The sequence below is a fragment of the Mustela nigripes genome, chromosome 2, assembly GCF_022355385.1.
Source record: "Mustela nigripes isolate SB6536 chromosome 2, MUSNIG.SB6536, whole genome shotgun sequence".
NCBI classification, from domain to species: Eukaryota; Metazoa; Chordata; class Mammalia; order Carnivora; family Mustelidae; genus Mustela; species Mustela nigripes.
In genome coordinates this window covers 98,923,590-98,943,690 of record NC_081558.1, presented here as the reverse complement: position 1 = coordinate 98,943,690, position 20,101 = coordinate 98,923,590, and the positions used below count along the sequence as shown (strand labels likewise).

Sequence of the window (20,101 nt, the reverse complement as noted above, 5' to 3'; positions counted from 1 at the left end):
TTGTTGAATAGACCCTTTATTTATGATACAGTGTTTTTCCTCATCTCTTTTTACAGTCTTTGGGTTTTTTATATAATGTTTTATTATGTTGTGTTAGTCACCATACAGTACATCATTAATTTTTGATGTAGTGTTCATGGTTTGTATATAACACCCATGCAATACATGCCCTCCTTAATACCCATCACCAGGCTCACCCACCTCCCCACCCCTTCCCCTTTCTATTACATGTAAAGTGACTGTTACTATATTTGTCTTTGTTCCTTTCTGATATATGTTAATTTGGGGATCTTTCCTTAGAGGATCCCTTTTAATAGTTCTGGTAGGGCTGGTTTGCTGGTCACAAATTCTTTATGTTTCTGTTCGTCCTGGAAGATTTTTTTATCTGTCCTTCTATTTTGAATAACATCCTAGCTGGATAAAGTATTCTTGGCTGCATATTTTTCTCATTTAGCTCCCTGAATATATCATACCAGTCCTTTTTGGCCTGCTAGGTCTCTGTGGACAGGTCTGCTGCCAATCTGTGTTTCTCCCTTGTAGGTTACAGATCTCTTGCCCAGATCTGCTCTCAGGATTTTCTCTTTGTCTCTGAGGTTTGTAAGTTTTACTAGTATTTGTCAGGGTGTTGACCGTTTTTATTGATTTTGAGGGGCGTTCTCTCTGCCTCCTGGACTTTGATGCTTGCTCCCTTCCCGAGATTGGGACGTTCTCCACTGTAATTTGCTCCAATATGCCTTTTGCTGTCTCTGTCTGTCTTTCCTCTTCTTGTGGGTTCCCAGTTATTCTAATACTGTTTCACTTTATGGCATCACTTATCTCTCGAATTCTCCCTTCTTGATCCAGTAGCGGTTTATCTCTCTTTTTCTCAGCTTCTTTATTCTCTATCATTTGGCCTTCTGTATCACTAATTCTCACTTTTACTTTATTTATCCTCGCAGTTAGAACCTCTATTTTTTTTTTTAAAGATTTTATTTATTTATTTGACAGAGAGAGATCACAGTAGGAGAGAGGAAGGGAAGAGATCACAGAGAGAGAGGAAGGGAAGCAGGCCCCCCGCCGAGCAGAGAGCCCGATGTGGGACTCGATCCCAGGACCCTGAGATCATGACCTGAGCCGAAGGCAGCGGCTTAACCCACTGAGCCACCCAGGCGCCCAGAACCTCTATTTTTTATTGCATCTCATTAATAGCCTTTTTGATTTCGACTTGGTTAGATTTTAGTTCTTTTATTTCTCCAGAAAGGGATTCTCTAGTGATTTCTATTCTTTTCGCTTTTTGCTTTTTTTTCTGTCTTCTATGCTTTTTTCAAGTCTAGCTAGTATCTTTATAATTATTATATTATAATCAGAACTCTAGTTCTGACATATTACTTATGTCCATACTGATTAGGTCCCTGGCAGTCAGTACTGCCTCTAATTCTTTTTTTTTTTTTTGTCTTGTCATTCTGTCCAGAGAAGAACAGATGAACAAGAGAACAGAATATTAAAATGGCAACAATAACCCCAGAAAAATATACACTAAACAAATCAGAAGAGACCCAAAACCAGGAGAAAAAAAAAAAGAATATAATTAGACATATGAGCAGAATAGAGCAATACACTGGATTCTGTGTGTATCTTGATCTCTTTTTTAGAAAGCTAGATCCCAAAATTGTAAAGAAGAAAATCTATGTGTACAAAAATAAAATCAACTACAGTGAAACGATAGAATGTAATGTAAAAATGGAAATTAAAAGACAAGAAAAAGCAAAAGAGGAAAAAAACCCCAAGAACAACAACAACAAAAAAAAAAAAAAGGAAGGGATATAAACAAACAGGTGAACAGAGCAGAGCAATACACTATCTCCTGAGTGTCTTTTGGTGAGTTTGTTAGAAGAAACTACATCTCAAAATTGTAAAGAAAGAAAAACTTATATATACAAAAATAAAACTAAGTACATTGAAAGGATAGAATGTAAAAAACAAAAATAATGGAAGAAAAAACAATAAAAAGGGAATGTGACCAGACAGGTGAATAGAACAGTCATATACAAGATTTCGGGTGTATTTTGGTCTGTTAGAAGAAACTGCATCCCAAAAATTGTAAAGAAAGAAAAAAAGTGTGTGTGTATATATATATATGTATATGTATATATATGTGGATGATCAAATACAACGAAGGGATAGAATATAACTGTAAAAATGAAAATGAAGATGTAAAAAAAGAGTTGATAAAGTAAGAAATTGGTTGAAAAAGGAAAGGAAAGAAGTTAAAGTTGAAAGACTAAGAATCATGGGGAAAAAACATGCATTCTATATGCTGTATTCCCCTAGGGCTGGAGTTTTGCAATTCTCATTGATCTAGAAACTTGGTCTTGGCTGGATGTTCTTGCTGATCTTCTGGGGGAGGGGCCTATTGCATTGATTCTGAAGTGTCTTTTCCCCAGGCGAAATTGCACCATCCTTGCTGGGGGCCAGGCTAAGTTATCTGCTCCAGTTTGCTCTGTGTGCCTTTTATTCCCTGAAGGCTTTTGGTACACTTTTCAAAGATGAGAATGAAAATGACAGCCTCCCAGTCCCTGGCCCCAGAGCCAGCGCTCTGGGCCCGACCTCTCAGGGAACCCTCAGATAAAACAATCAGTCACTCCTGTACCCCTGGCCTTCATCCGAAATCCCGGCCTGTGACCTAGTGTTTCTCTCTCAGGCACACAGCCCTGTTTGGAGTCTCCAAACCCTGTGGACTCCTTCCTCCTGGGTGAGGAAGGTGGGGTCTTGCTAGTTCAGCTTGTTGGGCCCCTGCTCAGAGAGCAGTTGCTTGACTGTGCTGTAGATCAAGGTTATGGTAGCCCTGAGCTGAGAGCCCACAAGTGGGCTCACTCTGCAGCCACCTTCCCTATCCGATCCCTGGGAGCTCTGCCACCCTCAGGCACCCCCAGTCTCCCTGTGACCTTGAGGGATCCTGAGACCACACTGTCCCAGCTAGGTTCCACCCCCACTTAGCCACCTGAGCAGCATCCCTCACTGGAGCAGACTTCTAAAAGTTCCAATTTTGTGCTCTGCTGCTCTATCACTTGCTGGTCGCCAGCTGAGGTAGGCTCCCTTCCCTCCCCTCCCCCTACAGTTAATCTTCCCACTATCGCCTGGGATTCACTTTTCCACACCTCCTGCCTTGCAGAAAGTGGTCGCTTTTCTTTTGTAGAGTTGCAGCTCTTGTTTTCTTAGATCTCTGGTTGAATTCGCAGGTGTTCAGAATGATTTGATAGCTATCTTGCTGAATTCCTGGGACCAGATGAAATTAAAGTCTCTTGCTCCTCCACCATCTTGGACTCCTGCCCCCATTTATCTTTTCGTCTAAGAGTTTTATAGTTTTAACTATTATATTTTGGTTTTTGATCCATTTTGAGTTAATTTTTTTTTGTACTTGACATAAGGAAGTTTCTAACTCTATATTCTTTTTTTTTTACTTTTTTTTTTTTTTTTTGTCAGAGTGAGTGAGCACAGGCAGACAGAGTGGCAGGCAGAGGCAGAGGGAGAAGCAGGCTTCCTGCCCAGCAAGGAGCCCGATGTGGGACTTGATCCCAGGACACTGGGATCATGACCTAAGCCGAAGGCGGCTGCTTAACCAACTGAGCCACCAAGGCATCCCCTAACTCTATTCTTTTGTATGCAACTATCCAGTTGTCCCAGCACCATTTATTGAAAAGACAGTTATTTTTCCATTGAATTGTCTTGACATCCTTTTTGAAAATCAAGTATCTATAAATGTAAGGATTTATTTCTAGAGTGAACTCTATTCCATTGGGCTACATGTCCATGCATTTATTTTTCTTAAAATCATTCTACAAAGATTTATTGAGTATCTTTATATGCCAAGCATTGCGTGACATGTGCATGTTACTTGCTTTTGAGAGCTTAGCTGTTCTTCTTTGAAGCCCAAGCCTTCTTGAAGAAACACATTCTAACAGGATCTTGCATCTCTTTTTCTTAATGAATATAAGGTGATTCCTTTCATAGCCATACCCATGGATGTCTCCATGTACATCTCTGATTTGTACACAGTGTTTTGGAAATTTGTTTCTCTGTTTCATAAATGTTCAGAAGTCTGAGTGTGGTTTAGAAGGCGTGGAAGAATGAAAATTGGTCTGGGATAGTCCGGTGGACGTACTGAAGATGAGGTTAGTATTAGAGTGATAGGAAGATCTGCACCATGATGAGGGCTCCTGGCAGGTATGGAATGGCCCACATGCAACTTGAAATGTCCAGGAAGTTGGTAAGTGTAATTGCTGCCAGCAGGAAGGCTGGAGAGAAACCACAGAGGAGTGAGGGTAAAGGAGCCTGCTGGTTTGGTACCCATAATTCTGCTTCCTGATTTTACTTTAGGAGCAGTTCCCTACAAGTATAAAGTTACAACAAGAAAATGACGCTTACAGATAATGGCTTATTGCTGGGTTTAAGATGACCTAAAGGAGGCAAGAGTTTTTTGTAATGGTGGTGGCTGGTTTCTTGTGATTGTGATTGTGGGAATTGAAAGGAGAAGCCAAAGAAATTTAAACTTAGCAGAATTTAATGATTTCCAAAAAGTAAGGATTCCAGTGTTAAAACTTCTGCCAGCGCTTATTGTAATGCACAAGGTGAGAATGGTTTAATACAGACAATAAGCTTTGATTATCATATGCTTATTGGCAAAATATTCGAGTGAATTTTAAAAGATAATTTAACCATTAGATAATACCTTGATATATATAATACAGATAATACATATGATATGTAAGAGTTGCTAATGTTCATTGGATACAAATACAGTTGATTTCCCTTCTATAGGTGCCTATTCATTTTTGAAACCCATATTATAAAATGACCTTTCAGTGTCTAATTTTAGAGGTTAAGCAATGGTTTTGTTTTCTCTATATGATAAATGTAAAATATATTGCACTTGGCCAGTGATTTTGAAAGGCTTAAGAAAGGTACCTAGATCCATGTTATGCTGTTGCCATTAACAATATTGTTCTGGGGGGCGCCTGGGTGGCTCAGTGGGTTAAGCCGCTGCCTTCGGCTCAGGTCATGATCTCAGGGTCCTGGGATCGAGTCCCACATCGGGCTCTCTGCTCAGCAGGGGGCCTGCTTCCTTCTCTCACTCTCTATCTGCCTGCCTCTCTGCCTACTTGTGATCTCTGTCTGTCAAATAAATAAAATATTTAAAAAAAAAAACAATATTGTTCTGGGGTGGAGGGAGGCAATATTAGTGTTTTGGAGGGGGAAAGTTGGGGTTTGGGGTTGTCTTTTATTTTTTTAGATTTTATTTATTTATTTATCAGAGAGAGAACACACACAAGCAGGAGGAGCAGCAGGCAGAGAGAGAAGCAGGCTCCCCACTGAGCAAGGAGCCTGATGGAGAACTCGATCCCAGGACCCTGGGATCATGACTAAGCCAAAGCTAGACACTTAACTGACTGAGCCATCCAGGCATCCCTGGAGGAAAAAAGTTTTTAATATTGACTGTACTGAAAGACATTTTATATAAAGTTTCAGTTGCTCAAGATGGTTTTATGTCTTAACATTAAAATTAAATGTTTCAGAAAATGTATTACATGTTGAAACTTAGTACAATATACATTTATTTACCCACCCTAAAATTTCTTTCAGGAATCGTTCCATCTTCTGTTGTCCTGACTTCCTTCCAGGTGATGTCAAGAGTTTTTCTGATATGGGCAGTAACACATAGTGTCAAAGAGGTGAGTGTTTACATTGACTAAAATAAAGTAATACCAAGAATGCTAGTCAACATTTCTGTTTCTTGTGTGTGTTAGGGCTACAGATTGGAACTCTAGGTCATCACTGTAGCCCAAATGAAATGCATATTCGCTATGAGAATTGGATTACTGGTGGGGAAACATACCCCAAATATGCAGTGTTGTTAAAGAGAAGAGTGGTTAAATGATAACGTCCTGCAGGCTTAGTTCCCATAGAGAAATTTGGACAATATGGATGTGGTCTGCACTTCAGTTATATTTTTGGGGTATCTTGTTTGTTTCAGCATACTGAACTGGACATCCTTATAGTGGAACTGTTGGGGGAGTAGGGGGTATTAATTCAGTCCAGAGCAGTCCTCTTTATAGGACCAGGAGAAACAAACTTGTTTCCACCCCACCCACCAGGATTAATGGAATTCTCAAACGGGCTGACTCTAGTGGTTCTGGAAGGGAAGTGCTCTGCTGAGGGGTGTGGGATAGTATGGACCCCCAGCAGGCCCAGGGATACTGGGAAAAAGCCAGCAGTACTGTCAGTGTGAATCGACAACCAAGCTTCATTTCCCAGTATGGGAGAAGGAGATTGTTTTCCTGTATGTTTTTTGCTTTTTAAAAGTCATTTATTTCTTGTTAATGTCACCTTGAGGTAGAGTACCTGTAGCCACCAGGAGGATTCATTTTTCAGTTTTTCTGTCCCAGACATCAGCAGTATTGGAATCTGTGGGGCTCATGAAATGTGCTTATCCATTAGCATTATTCTAGTGTTTTCTTTGTCTTCTATTCTCCCAAAACCTCTGTCAAAACATTTTGTTTTTCAGAATTTATTTTGACAGTTTCATTTGAATTTCAGTGAGGTTTTTTCTTTTAACTTTTTATTGGCATATGATATACAAACAGAAGAACACATGTGGCTAATAAGTTTTTAACCAAAGCTGATTAAGCTATTATTTTTGTTACATTCATATAAATTTGCTGATCCAAAGGCTTTTTTTAAACTTCTTACTTCTCTAAGGTATCTAAACTTTATATGCAAGAATGTCAAAACAGTAATGTACTTTTCAAAAATTTTATTTTAATTCCAGTGTAGTATAGTTAACATACAGTATTATATTATTTTCAAGTATACAATAATCTAGTGATTCAACCATGCTGTACATTACTCAGTGCTCATCCTGATAAGTTGTTCTTAATCCCCCTTCACCTCTTTCACCCATCCCTTCTCTGATAACCATCTGTTCATCCGTTTGCTACAGTTAAGACTCTGTTTTTTGGTTTGTCCCTTTTTCCTTTGTTCATGTAATCATATACTTTTTAAAAAGTGATCTCATTGCTTTAAAGAATAAAGTTTTTTAAAAAGACACATAAATCCTTTTTGAAATTTTTTTATTTAAATTCAATTTAGTTAATGTATGGCATATTATAAGTTTCAAAGGTAGAATTTAGTGATTCATCAGCGGCATATAAGGGGACTGCTCATTAAGTCAAATGCCCTCCTTAATGCCCATCACCGAATTATCCCATATCCCCACCCACTGCCCCTCCAGCAATCCTCAGTATGTTTCCTATAGGTCTATATAGTCCTATAGTCCTACAGTCTATAGCCCTGTAGTCTCTTATGGATTCCTCCCTCTCTGGTTTTTGTCTTATTTTATTTTTTCTTCCCTTCCCCTATGTTCATCTGTTTTGTTTCTTTAATTCCACATATGAGTGAAATCATGTGGTATTTGTCTTCTCTGACATATTTTGCTTAGCATAATACTCTCTAGTTCCATCCATATTGTTGCCCATGGCAAGGTTTCTTTTTTTTTGGTGGCTGAGTAATATTCATATATATACATATATATGTGTGTATATATATATGTCATATTTTCTTTTTCCATTCATCTGTTGATAGATATCTGGTCTCTTTCCATAGTTTGGCTATTGTGGACATTGCTGCTATAAACACGGAGGTGTATGTGCTCCTTTGAATCACTATTTTTGTATCCTTTAGATAAATACCCAGTAGTGCAATTGCTGGGTCGTAGGGTAGCCCTATTTTCAACTTTATGAGGAATCTCCACACTGTTTTTCCAGGGTGACTGCACCCGTTTGCATTCCCAGCAGCAGTGTAAGAGGGTTCCCCTTTCTCCACATCCTTGCCAACATCTGTCATTTCTGACTTGTTAATTTTAGCCATTCTTACTGTTGTGAGGTGGTATCTCATAGTGGTTTTGATTTGTGTTTCCCTGATGCTGAGTGATATGGAGCATTTTCTCATGTGTCTGTTGGCCATTTGTATATCTTCTTTGAAGAAATGTCTATTTGTGTCTTCTAGGCATGTATCCTAATGGGGCGAATTGCCCTTTTCTCACTCTTGTTTACGGAGTAAGGAAAAGTTACTTTACTTATACCGTGTAAGCTCTCCATTTCAAAGTACTACAAATCATCATTTTTAACCAGTATTTCTTCCTCCCTTACTTATGTATTTACATTATTTCCTTTTTAAGTACCAACTTATTAACTTCCTGATAGTCTCAAGTGATCTAAACTATTTTTCTGGTAGGAGCTCATTCATAGTCTTAAACAGGTAATAATGTAGTTTCAGGAATTAAATGTTAGGTACATGAAGACAGTATTGTCAGCTACAGGCTATGTGATGGCTTTGCCTAAATAATTAGATATTAATTGTTCAGGTGCTAATGCTCCACTGATAGATTATTTATGGCTTCTGATTTTTTTTCTCCACTCTTCTGCCTTAATGATCACTCTTTTCCTTTTCTGCTTCTGGCAGAGGGGGTAACAGGTAACTCTAAAATGCTTATAATTCGTTTCAAGCAGTTTTGTTTGCCATATTACCAACATTTGCCATAATTAGCAACATTTGCCAGGATTTCCTGAGCGATCATTAAGACTGTTTGGCTTAAAAGCTATTAACTGTGTGAATTACAGACAGGTACGGGGACCTAGCTATTGTCCTCAGTAACCATACTACCTGATAGATGCAGATTTGACCATTTCAGATGGTTCATATATAGTGTCCTATTTGAGCTCTGCAGTAAGTTGTGCACTTGTTATATTTGCATATTCCAAATTGTTTCTCTGCAACCAAACATACCTAGTTTCCACTATCATTGACATACCATTTTCTTAAAAATGCGGTGCAGTTAATTGTGTTGTCTTTCTGCCATCTCTTGGGTCCTCTTCCTTTCACATACATCCTACTAATTAGTTGACTTGCTCCTTTCTCACGTAATTAGGATTTAGTGTTTCTGCTGTTCAGGGATCATCGTTCTCTTTTCCTTGTTCCCCTTTTCTTTCATTATTTTGTTTGCAGTGTAGATGCCCTCCCAGCTCACCCCAGGTCATCGATAGCTAATGTGAAGAGCCGGTTGCTGTGGCATTTCAGAGGCCAGTCTGGTTTCTGTCACCTGGTCCTCAGTCCCTGCTCTTGGTCAAATCCTATTTTTCCTGCCTTAGAGTCTCATATTAGCTATAATTCACTTTGTTCTATATAACAGTACTTATGGCTTCCCTGCTAAACTTCCATTCTTCTGTTTCCTGAAACATCATTGAACTATCCTTATTTCCCTTATATTCAACTCTGTTTACTTTAACAGTGGGAACCACACAACTAACACATAAAGAAATTGATGTCAGAAATAACTGCTTTATAAAATATATTTCACTTTCTCATAGTAATGTTCAAATTCTTTTTTTTTTTTTTTTTTTTTTATTTGACAGAGATCACAAGTAGGCAGAGAGGCAGACAGAGAGAGAGGAAGGGAAGCAGACTCCCCGCTGAGCAGAGAGCCCGATGTGGGGCTCGATCCCAGGACCCTGGGATCATGACCTGAGCCGAAGGCAGAGGCTTTAACCCACTGAGCCACCCAGGCGCCCCAGTAATTTTCAAAGTCTTATTCTACTTTCATTCTCAGTTTGTTTTTACATCCTATTCTCCTCTAACTTGGTAAGAATTCTTCACATTTATAGCATTATATTTGGATATGGACTCTTTCTACCCCCTTTCTTTGGACTTCTCATATTTTCCATGCTCATTCCCCTTGTTTTTCTGTAATTGTACGTGGTGTCCTAAGGTGGGGCTTATATACCTTTTAAGACTAGATTTTACCTTTTTATATGTGAGATATATTTCCTTTTAACAGGCTTTATAGGACATATAGGACATGCATCTCACTGGTCATTTTAATTCTCTACCCATGGAATGTTGGTCACATAAGTGTTGCTGTGTACATCATAGAACCAGAAGGTGACCAGATGGTTTTCTATTATGATATAAAAGGACTCACCCAACAGTTAGTGTGATATCTTGATTGGCAGGATATTAAAGAAATAATTGTGGTCTCTTCAATGAAAAGCTTTTCTTAACTAAGTATAGCAAATAACCTCATTTTTTTCCTTCTAAAGAGCTCATATGAGCATAGTAAAGCTTCTGACAAAAATGACAAGCTCGGGGTGGGAGGTAGGACATAGGAATCAGCAATTCTAGCTGACCTCTTTCCTTTCCACTTTTCCTACCTGTGTCCCAGGCTTGAACTGGCTCCTTCTCCATCTCTTAGCCAGGCTGGCCACTGCTACAGCCACATCAGACTACTAGGGGCTTTTTTTCCCCTCACACTGTATTTGAGTCTGTCCATTCTATCCTCATTGAGCTGAAACAAGACTGGCATTTTTCAAAGTGAACTGCAGTGGAAAATGCTACCTTCTATCCCTCACTATAAACCCCCCTTCAAAAACACATGTGTTCATAGAGCATATATTCTTTTGTTCAAAAGTAGCTATGCTGGTCCCCAGTTTCCTAGATACATAAATGAGCCACTGTCCCTTTTTCTGACCCAGCCCTCTTAGAAGAAGTCATCCAAATCCTTGTTGGAGTTCTCAATTGAAGATCACGATGTTCTGAGGAGAAATCCCTGGGCAGTAGTTGAGAAAGAAGTTGCTGGACTCTCACTGTGACTTTAGCCCAAGTGCACTGAATACCATCTACAGTCTACTAGTAATAGCTTGCATAAAATAAAGCTATACCCTGCTTGAGTGCTGAGTGCTGAGCCTTGTCTCCTTTCTTCCTCACCCTCTGCCACCAATGGAGAAAGGGATGTTTTCCTGCATTCTTCCAGAATGTTCTGTGAGTTCTCCTCCTTTTACCAGTCATCTGTTTCCCATCTCTTTTTGGCATGCTACTGGGCTTTGTGATACTTAATCTGCCATTCTTGTCAACTTCTCAGTGAGATGCTTACAGAAAGCTTGCAATCAGTGTTTAAGAAAGTAACCTCCAGTTTTTTAATCATTCTACTGATATCTGTTTGATGCATTGCAGTTTACAGAAGGCTTTATTAAGATATATTATGATCATTCACTCTTGATAACTGTCCCTTGAGGTAGGTTGTAGCCTTCAGTTAGAGTTCAGAAACTAGAGAAGCAATGTGATTGTCACACATCCAAATAGCAGAATTGGGAATGGACTTCTGATTCCAAAGTTTTCCCTCTATATCAGAGCTTCCTTCTCACCGTTTAAGTCGTGGTATGAACACAACCTTATTTTTGGGTGCTGACCATGCTTTCTTTATCCCAAATGGAGTGGAAAACCCCTGTCTCAGATGCAGGAACACATGCGTCTGAAGCAGTTCTAGCATGCCGCACGCATGCTGAGCTAGGATTCTCAGACTGATCATCTCTCTGTATATGAAGTGTACGTATGAGCTGTGGGCTCTGGGCACTCGTCGGAGGCACATTGCCCACTTGCTCCTCTGTTGTTTCTGTGCCCAGTAGCTCTGTGATGAGTCCCTCCAATTAACTAGCCTTTCTCCTTGAAAGTTCCAAGACTTTTTTTCTGTTGGGGCTTATGGATTATTTGGAATAGAATTACCCAGAAAGCTTATTTAAAAATGCCCATTCCAAGTCCCACCCCACACTTGATACAGACTCTCTGGGAGTGGAGCCAGAGAAGATCATTGTGAATAAGCTCCTCAGATAATTGTATGATCTAAGACACCGTATGTTGTGATGTAATTTTATTATTTTTTATTTTTTTGTGATGTAATTTTAATTGACCTTCTCTTTTCTTGATAATCCTTCATATTTCTACTTAATTTACTTGAAGCCTAACCAGCTCTCACCATTCTTTTCGAGTCCAAGAACCATAGTTTCATTCTTGAAGAATGAAAGCTTTAGGGTTCCCTCATACCACTAGAATAAAGGCGCTGTGGAGTTTCTGGACCTTTTTCCAAAGTACAGCGTCTGCTGAACTGAGACTCATGCTCCTGTCAGAGAAAGCCTGGGAGGCGCACCTTGAAGGCAGAGGATGATCAGAAACCACAGCATTAAAGAAGCAGCAGTAACTTTTATTTGTTTGTTTTTAAGATAAAGGATAAGGAATGCAGCTGCTTCACTTTGGTGTGGGTCCTGGGAAGGGCTCTGTCCTCGGGCATGTGCTTCACTGTGCCTGGCCATAACCAGCAGGCAGATTGTTTAGGACGTCATTCCCACCTGAGGAGATACTGTACAGACACTTCTCTTCCTGGGATTTGTCAAAAAATGTCACCTTCCTTGGTCAGTTTTATGTTCTAGGTAATTAGAACTCAGTATTCTAGAACCTGGAGGTTTAGTGCACATAACTCGTGTGAGGAGTTAATGAGAATCAACTTTGACGCTTACCCTGTAGCTTAGGGCAAAATAGCTCAATGTTCTAGGCCTTGTTTTTCTCATCTATAATGCGAATATCTGTCCTGCTTATGTCGTGGAGTTTTTGTGAAGATGAAGTGAGAAGGCTTATAGAGACACGGCAGCCTTATTCAGAAATCAAGGTCTCTAGGGTGCAGCTTTTGCCAAGTAGCTTCTGAAAGCTGTTGTAAAGCAGTTTCACCTCAGAAGGAATGTTCCTTCTTTCAGGGATGAACAGTTTGCTTTTTCTTCCTCTCCTTTTCTCTTCTTTTTCACTCTTGCGGAAACTAAAATACTAAGTGAAGTGACACCCTCACTCCCACACTCCTCATCCAATTCTGGTTGCATCACAGGCTTTTCTTTTCTGCTGGCCTCACAGCATGCACATACCCTGTCACCTCTCGAGGTTTGGCTTTTCCTTTAGTGTTTCCTGTGGTGGCACATGCTTCTTGTCCCTAATGGCCATCTGTGAACACAGTGTTTTTCCCTGAGGCAGGAAGGACACCCTCTCTCCCCATCCATCAGATGAGGAGCTCAATGCTGTGTCGGGGGCACCATGTCTCCCCCCTCAGGTTCTGTACTTGGACCTGAAGCCATGCCACTCTGTCTTCTGGCACACCCTTACCATGGTGTTACTTCATCTTAGCAAAGGCCCTCAGGATACATTCAGCCTCTTTTGCCCCCTGGAATGTCAAATGTCTCAGATTCTCCACACAATTCCATCTATTCCCATACTTTCTATTTTAAATATTTCTGGAGGTGGATTTGCATCACCTTCACTTTTAAAATTAGCACTTCTCCTAAAGGTAGAAAACCTCAATATTTGATCATTAATCAGACACTGTCAAACTTGAGACAAGTCCCAGACAAAGGTGGCATACTGTATTGCCAATTCCACAGCTGTTCCTAATGGACACTTGAAGATAGTGGTACTTTCCTCATAGCTAGGTGGTTCATTCTGCCGTTGCCTATATTTAGCATAGGGGATTTGGGCAAAATCAGATTGCCTATTTTCCCCGCAGTGTATTTCTGTCTCTTCCCAACATTTTCTAGAGCTATGTATAAAGATTTTTATTTCAAAATACTGAAAGATATTTAGATTTTTTATAAGTTCACTTCTGCCATCTCATGTTGCTTCTTTCTCCCATTGTCTTAGTGCTTTTGTAGCCCTTGAGAAACTCCATTGGGACTCATTTGTTCAAAATATAGTCTGGTGGTCCTGTTCTTTGATAATTAAGTCAGTTGTGTTAAAGCAAGAAACAATCAAGTATCTTAAACTATGTAAGCCAGAATTACCACCACTTCCTGCAGAACATAGCCCCCTTTGTCAGTTAATCATTGACTAGGTACCAAGTTCAACAAAGTCAGGAATTTGGTTTCATTTGTCTTTAATGTTAATCTTTTTCTCCTCTGGGCTCTCCTCCCTGGGGTGACCCTGCCCTACAGACACCCCTACACTTGAAGCTTCTCAGGACCTTTTCTTCTGCTCTCTCACCCCAAGGGCTAACTCTGACATCCACCATTCCCAGTTGTCAACTCTGGCATGAGAAGCAATAGTTACATTAGGGAAATGCCCCAAAAGCCTGCACGGTTGTTTTCATATTTTCAATGGGCGGCAGGGGAGCAGGGGCGGGGGGGCGGCAGTCTCACTCAAGGGAGGAGGAGCAAGGGCCAAACCTGCCCCAGCCTGACTCATTGCAGATCCATTGCCCTGGAGATGCCCAGTCCTTTCAGGCTTGAGCACTGCTGGTTTCTTCTTTTTCCTCTACCCCAGACCTTCCAGATCTTAGGTTTTCTAGTGCATTTTATACTTCAGTTAGTCTTTTTATATATTATGCTAAAGTCTCCATTCCTCTTGTAACTGATGTTCTAGATGCATCAGGGGGGTCGACTACATTGCTCCTATTTTTTGATAGTGAAATTTTCTGACAAAGAAACTTACTGTTGGAATGCATCATCTTCAAGCATTAGACATTTCTATACTATCAGGTAGTATCTTAATCTATGTATTGCTGCTATTTACAAATCTAAGGAAGCCTGTTTAGAGCCAAATCTGGTTCCTTGCAGTCCTGAGATTAACAAGGATGCTTGACTCTTGGCATTAGGAAATTATCATGGAGGGGCACCTGGGTGGCTCAGTGGGTTAAGCCACTGCCTTCGGCTCAGGTCATGATCTCAGGGTCCTGGGATCGAGCCCCGCATCGGGCTCTCTGCTCGGCTGGGAGCCTGCTTCCCTTCCTCTCTCTCTGCCTGCCTCTCTGCCTACTTGTGATCTGTCTGTCAGATAAATAAATAAAATCTAAAAAAAAAAAAAAAAAAAACTATCATGGAGAAGGAATGAGCATGAAGGAAGGAAAAGATGGATACCTTGGGTGTGAAATAGTCGTTTTCCAAGTAAGAACATGAGGTTTACAGGCGGGAGCTTACATGGTTTCAGCCTTGGTTACATGGCATCAATTCGAATTAAAGAATCACATGGCAAAGCAAAGCTCTGTGTCACGGAACTGTGCTGCTGAGATGTATTGTCAGGGGACAGTCACCAGGAACTGAATTCTGGTGTTCAAAACCGTTCTCATCCATGGTCTGAAAATGAAATGCAGTAAGGTGCTTATATAAGATTGTTTATTCCAAGCCAAATAAGGGAACTTTTGGGTACCAACATTTGTCTTTGAGGTAGGTGCTCTTCCCCAGCATTGTCTAGTAGAACTTTCTGCAATGGTAGCAATGTTCCTGTCAGCACCATTCAGTACAGTAGCTACTAGCTATATGTGAACACATTGAACCCTTGAAATAAGGTTATTATGACTGAAAAACTAAATTTTAATTTCGTGTAATGTAATTGGAAATAGCTGCATGTTACTGGAGGTTGCCATATTAGTGTAGCTGTAGATGTTCAGTGTGATGTTATTTTGCCATTCTCTTGATTTCAGTCAATTGGGTTTTCATATATTTGATCTCATATGTGCATGACTGTGTGATCTTTTTACTTTTTAAATTTTTTTTCAATAGCCTCCACACCCAATGTGTGGCTTGAACTCACAATCCTGAGATTGAGAGTCACACACTCCACTGACCAATCCAGCCAGGTATCCCCAAGTGTGTGATTTTTTAAAAAATAGTTGAAAGAGATTTATACAGTATAATTGGTATGCTGTGTCCTTTAGACCCAGGGATTTTTTTTTTTTTTAACAAGCTTAAATGTTTACAAAAACCCTACCTGCAGATGTGGGAAACGGTGTGGATGGTATTCTCTGTTGCACAGAGAGCAGTTGATTAGCTGGTGAGGCGGAAGACCATGAGGGCCCAACCTGTCAGAGGCCTGCAACTTGGCCCCCGCAACAATGGATTCATCGTGATAGCATGTCCCAGGCTTGCCCTTTTTGAAAAGCATTTCACAAGCCTTTTCTATCCTTTTTGAGGCAAAAGGTGCCATAGAAGTACAGTCAACATTATTATCCCAATGAGCTCGAAGATTCTCATTGCACACTGTAAAAGTGAGATGATTGACTTGCATCGTGAGCATTGCTAAAATATGTCATCAAAGTCAAGGAAAGTTAAAAATTATTACCTATAAATTGCTTTTAAACAGGTGTATTCCACAGTACAATGAGTGGCATTTCTAAAGCATTGGTTAATATTCATTTGAAAACTTTCAATATGTGGGAGGAGAAACTATCTCTTAAATTACCTTCTCTGCCAAATCGGTCTTTTATATACTGTAGCTTTTTCAGTATAACTTTATTTTTAAGCACGAATATGGAGTATGAGACAGTTTAATTAAAAATATATAAATTGATAAGATGTACAGTCAGCCTTCTGACAACTGGCCTGCATGGTGAATGCAGCGATAACTGGTCTCGTTGGGAATCTCAACAATGTTGGGGCAGCCTGAAGAACTCATCCCCAACTCCCTGCTCCTCTGAAATATAGATAAAATGTATTTTAGTTTCTTCAGGGAAGAGGGTTCAGTAATGTTTTATAGTTACTCATCTCTGGAAACCCTCGTCAAGCACCTCTCCTGACAAGCTGTGATGCATCACGAATAAAATAAAGCATATTACTAAGTTGTCTGCATTTTCCAGAAAGAGGACCCCTTTTCAAGTCTGAAGTGAAACCCTGGTGCACTTCGGGAATTTGTAAGATGTGACTTGATGTACATGTGCGGCTGTGTGTGGGTGCATGCCGAGAGTATGCTTTGCATTTTAGAAGTGGGTTTGGGGGAGAACTAATTATCAGACTTGGCGCATTAAAGACTTAACTTTTGTTTTCTTCAGATTGCCACCATAAATGTTTAACAAGAGGAGTTTGGGCATCTTCTCTTTTTTACCTTATTTTGCACTGGCAAAAAATTTACCAGAATAACCAAAAACTTGAAAAGTGTGCATCTCGTCTGCGTTCTGCATTTGGTGCTGGACTGTTAGGTCAGGTTTAAGGAATCTTGTTGAGGTCATTGCCTAAAAATTATGTTGTAAAAGCTAATCAAGCTAACCAAGTTTTTAAGTAATACTGTATAGTTTTTAAAACTCGAGCTTCTCAAAATGTGACCTTTGGGTAGCACTTTGTGACCTGTGCAGAAGCTGTGAGCTGGCAGCAGATGATTATCCCACAGGTGAGTTTGAAGAGAAAGTTCAAGAAGAACCCAGCAGCTGGAGGGTGTACATCTCACAAGAACAGAGGTACTCATTTCAGCTACAGCTAGTGATTGCCAAGTGGGTCCAGTGATAGGCAGTATGAATTTTTAAAGAAAAGGTAGAAATTATTTTTTTATGTGGAATCTACCAGCTTTAAAAACTGGCTCCGATATCTTTAAAGCACCATACAAGCCCGAACAGAACATCTACAATCCAGGGGATGGTATTCATAGTCTTGATTTTTATTTTCTGTCTTATTGAAGATTTCACAATCATTAGACTGTTAGAGAACCCGAAGAACCATGCCGTTTCACAATATCTGTGACCAACCTCGTGTTCTTTTGAATGTCTTTTTAGGTTTCTGACAATGATCGGTCCTCTCCCCCAACCCCAAAGTGTTGAGCAGGCACATGGCACTTGAAAGTTTAGGGACAGACTCTGTGGGGCGAGTATGCCGCAGCCCTCCCCATGGAATCACGGGAACCTACCGCTGTGGTTCTAGACTGGATTAGACATACAGGTTCCAGGTTGGGACTGCCTGTGACCCCATTCTGATGAGCCTCCATGCTTGAGTTGGGGTGAAGAAAATAGTTGCATGAAATAACATACTCCTTGGGAGTGAGAGAATCAAACAGAATTCAGGAAGAATGCTGGGAAAGCCAGCTAGTACCTGGAGGTCCTCAGACATCCGAGAGATGGTAGAAGCATGTTAACCTTCAAGTAGAGAGAGGGATGGCATCTCTTAAGCAGCACCAAACCAAACAATGAAAAGCAAAACAACAACAAACATTGTCTTGGTAATTAAGCCAAAGAGGCGGCCACTAGGGACTCAGAGTCAGCTAGCATGGATAGTAGGAACTTAGTAAATATTTGTTGAATTGAATTTTTCTTATTGTGCAATAATAACAGCTGCTGTTTATTAAGTCACTAGCACTCCATTAAGCACTTTATATGCTTTTCTGATCCTACAACGACCATGCAAAGACAGATATTCTCCCCAGTTTCTATATGAGGGAACAGAGGCTCAGAGTGGGAAGTAGCTTATCTCAGGACAGGCAGCTCAGAAGTCTGAAGGTCTCTGATTTCCAGAGCCGTACTGATTAGAGAAGAGCCTGGTTAAGGAAACTACCACCTTCCCATCATGTCTTCTAGGAAACGGGCTGACCACATGGTAGCATTAGAGTTGGGTTCGTGGGGACATGTTAGCTTTCAGATCTGCATGTCTGACCTTGCCGTAAGTACAGCATTGATCGAGAGCATTGTGTGTTGACTGCATGCTTCTACGTCTTATTCATTGCATGTTCAGAAAAGTTGATTTCATGACCAAGAGTTGTTTTGGTAAGCCAAAAATTAATTGACTAGGCCATCATGCACACCAAAAAAGAGTGCTTAGTTGTTGTGTTGTAATGGAAAGAATTTTTTAACCAGTCTCCTTGTAACTGTAGGTTTAAAAAAACCTATGTGGATGCACATTTTTCTCTCCTTTAAATGGGAAAGAATATTAATATTTCTTTATAATGTAACTCACGTTTTCCATAAAAAAGAAATAGTATTTTCTGGTTTGTTTACTCTATACCCTATAAAGGATTTTTAACAGATGCTATGCATGAAGGACACTTTACACATGAATTGTCATGTGAATAAGGCTAATACTGATTCAAACTATTTTTTTAAACCACCACATGTCAATATTTATTACATTTCAATTTTTTTCTTATCAAGGACAAAATTCTTTTAAGTAGATAACTAAATGAGTTCTATTTTTGTTCAAAAACTTAATAAAATTATGGAAAAGACCAGGATTATTGTCAGAACTGTCCTCTTCTCCAGCCCAAGTTCTCAGCTGACATCATCAATCAGGCAACAGCCCTGTGACCCTTGGCCTGACTCTCTCCTGCCCTCCTCACCCAAGGCTGTTCCAGCCAAGCCAGAGAACACGAAGGCCTGGACTACAGATGGGTTGCCATTCATTCTTAATCACTCAACAAATATTCAGTATCTTCTACACTTTGGCCATTGCATGAAGCACTAGGATACATGAGAGAAGGGAAATCATGGGTCCTGTCCTCACAGTGCTTCTAGCGTAGTCCAGGAGCAGAACTGAGCCGACAGCAGTACCATAGAGTGGGATAGCCAGCTGGTAAGGCAGAGGAGGGTGCTGCTAGGATCACATGGTGACTTAGCTGTTCCAGTATCCTCAGCCCAGTTGTTTCTCTTTATGGGGTAGTCCTGGGGACTCTGGGAATATATACATAGTGCTTAGAACAGTGTGTGGTACTTAGGAAGTGCTCAATAAATATTAGCTATATATTCTGTATAATGTAATCTTATCAAAAAATTTTAGTGACAAAGTTCTGTGCAGCTATTTTGAATTATTTTCCATGTCCTGAGGTTCAAAACAGATATAATTGACTTTTCACAAAAAAATTTTTTATACTTATTAAAATAGTTTTAGTTAGCTGATAAAAATTTACACATAATTACTTTGATCATACTTAAGGAATAATTAGCCCTGCAAATGGGAGTTATCATTATCTTAATCATCATTATTATCCTAATCTAAAGCATTTCTTAGAAATTAGATTTTGGGGTCACCTGGGTGGTTCTGTCAGTTAAGCGCCCAACTCCTGGTTTCAGCTCAGGTCATGATCTCAGGGTCATGAGCTCGAGCCTCGAGTCGTGCTCTGTGCTTAGCGAGGGGTCTGCTTGAGATTCTCTCTCTCCCTCTCCCCTGCCCCCTGCACACATGAACACATACTCTTTCTCTCTCAAGTCTTAAAAATTAGATTTTGCCTTTTAATTAAAGCTAACCCCTCTTCAAAGCAAGTTTGTGGACCTGCCCTCAGCGTATTTACTATCTAAGATAATATCAATTGAGAGGCAGCATTAAATCTATTATTCCTTCACAAGTTACCATCTGTCAGTGTGCTCTGATTTATATGCTTTATTGTAATTGTTCTTGTATCTTTTTTGTGGTTATACAGCCTGCCTCTCCAGCAGATTCGGAGGCTTCATATCAGAAACAGTGTATCTAGAAACTAAGTGATAATTGTATTTGCTCCTAATTATGGCCCCAGAAAAGTACAG

General features: G+C 40.0%; 1 protein-coding gene across 1 annotated transcript in view; it reads left to right on the top strand.

Moving 5' to 3' along the window:
- The window catches only part of HACD2 (3-hydroxyacyl-CoA dehydratase 2), a 117,976-nt gene that overhangs the window by 76,163 nt on the left and 21,712 nt on the right, over positions 1–20,101 (top strand). Inside the window, exon 4 of the mRNA XM_059391082.1 lies at positions 5,620–5,708. Within this exon, the coding sequence (XP_059247065.1) occupies positions 5,620–5,708 (89 nt within the window). The remainder of the gene's footprint in view (positions 1–5,619; positions 5,709–20,101) is intronic.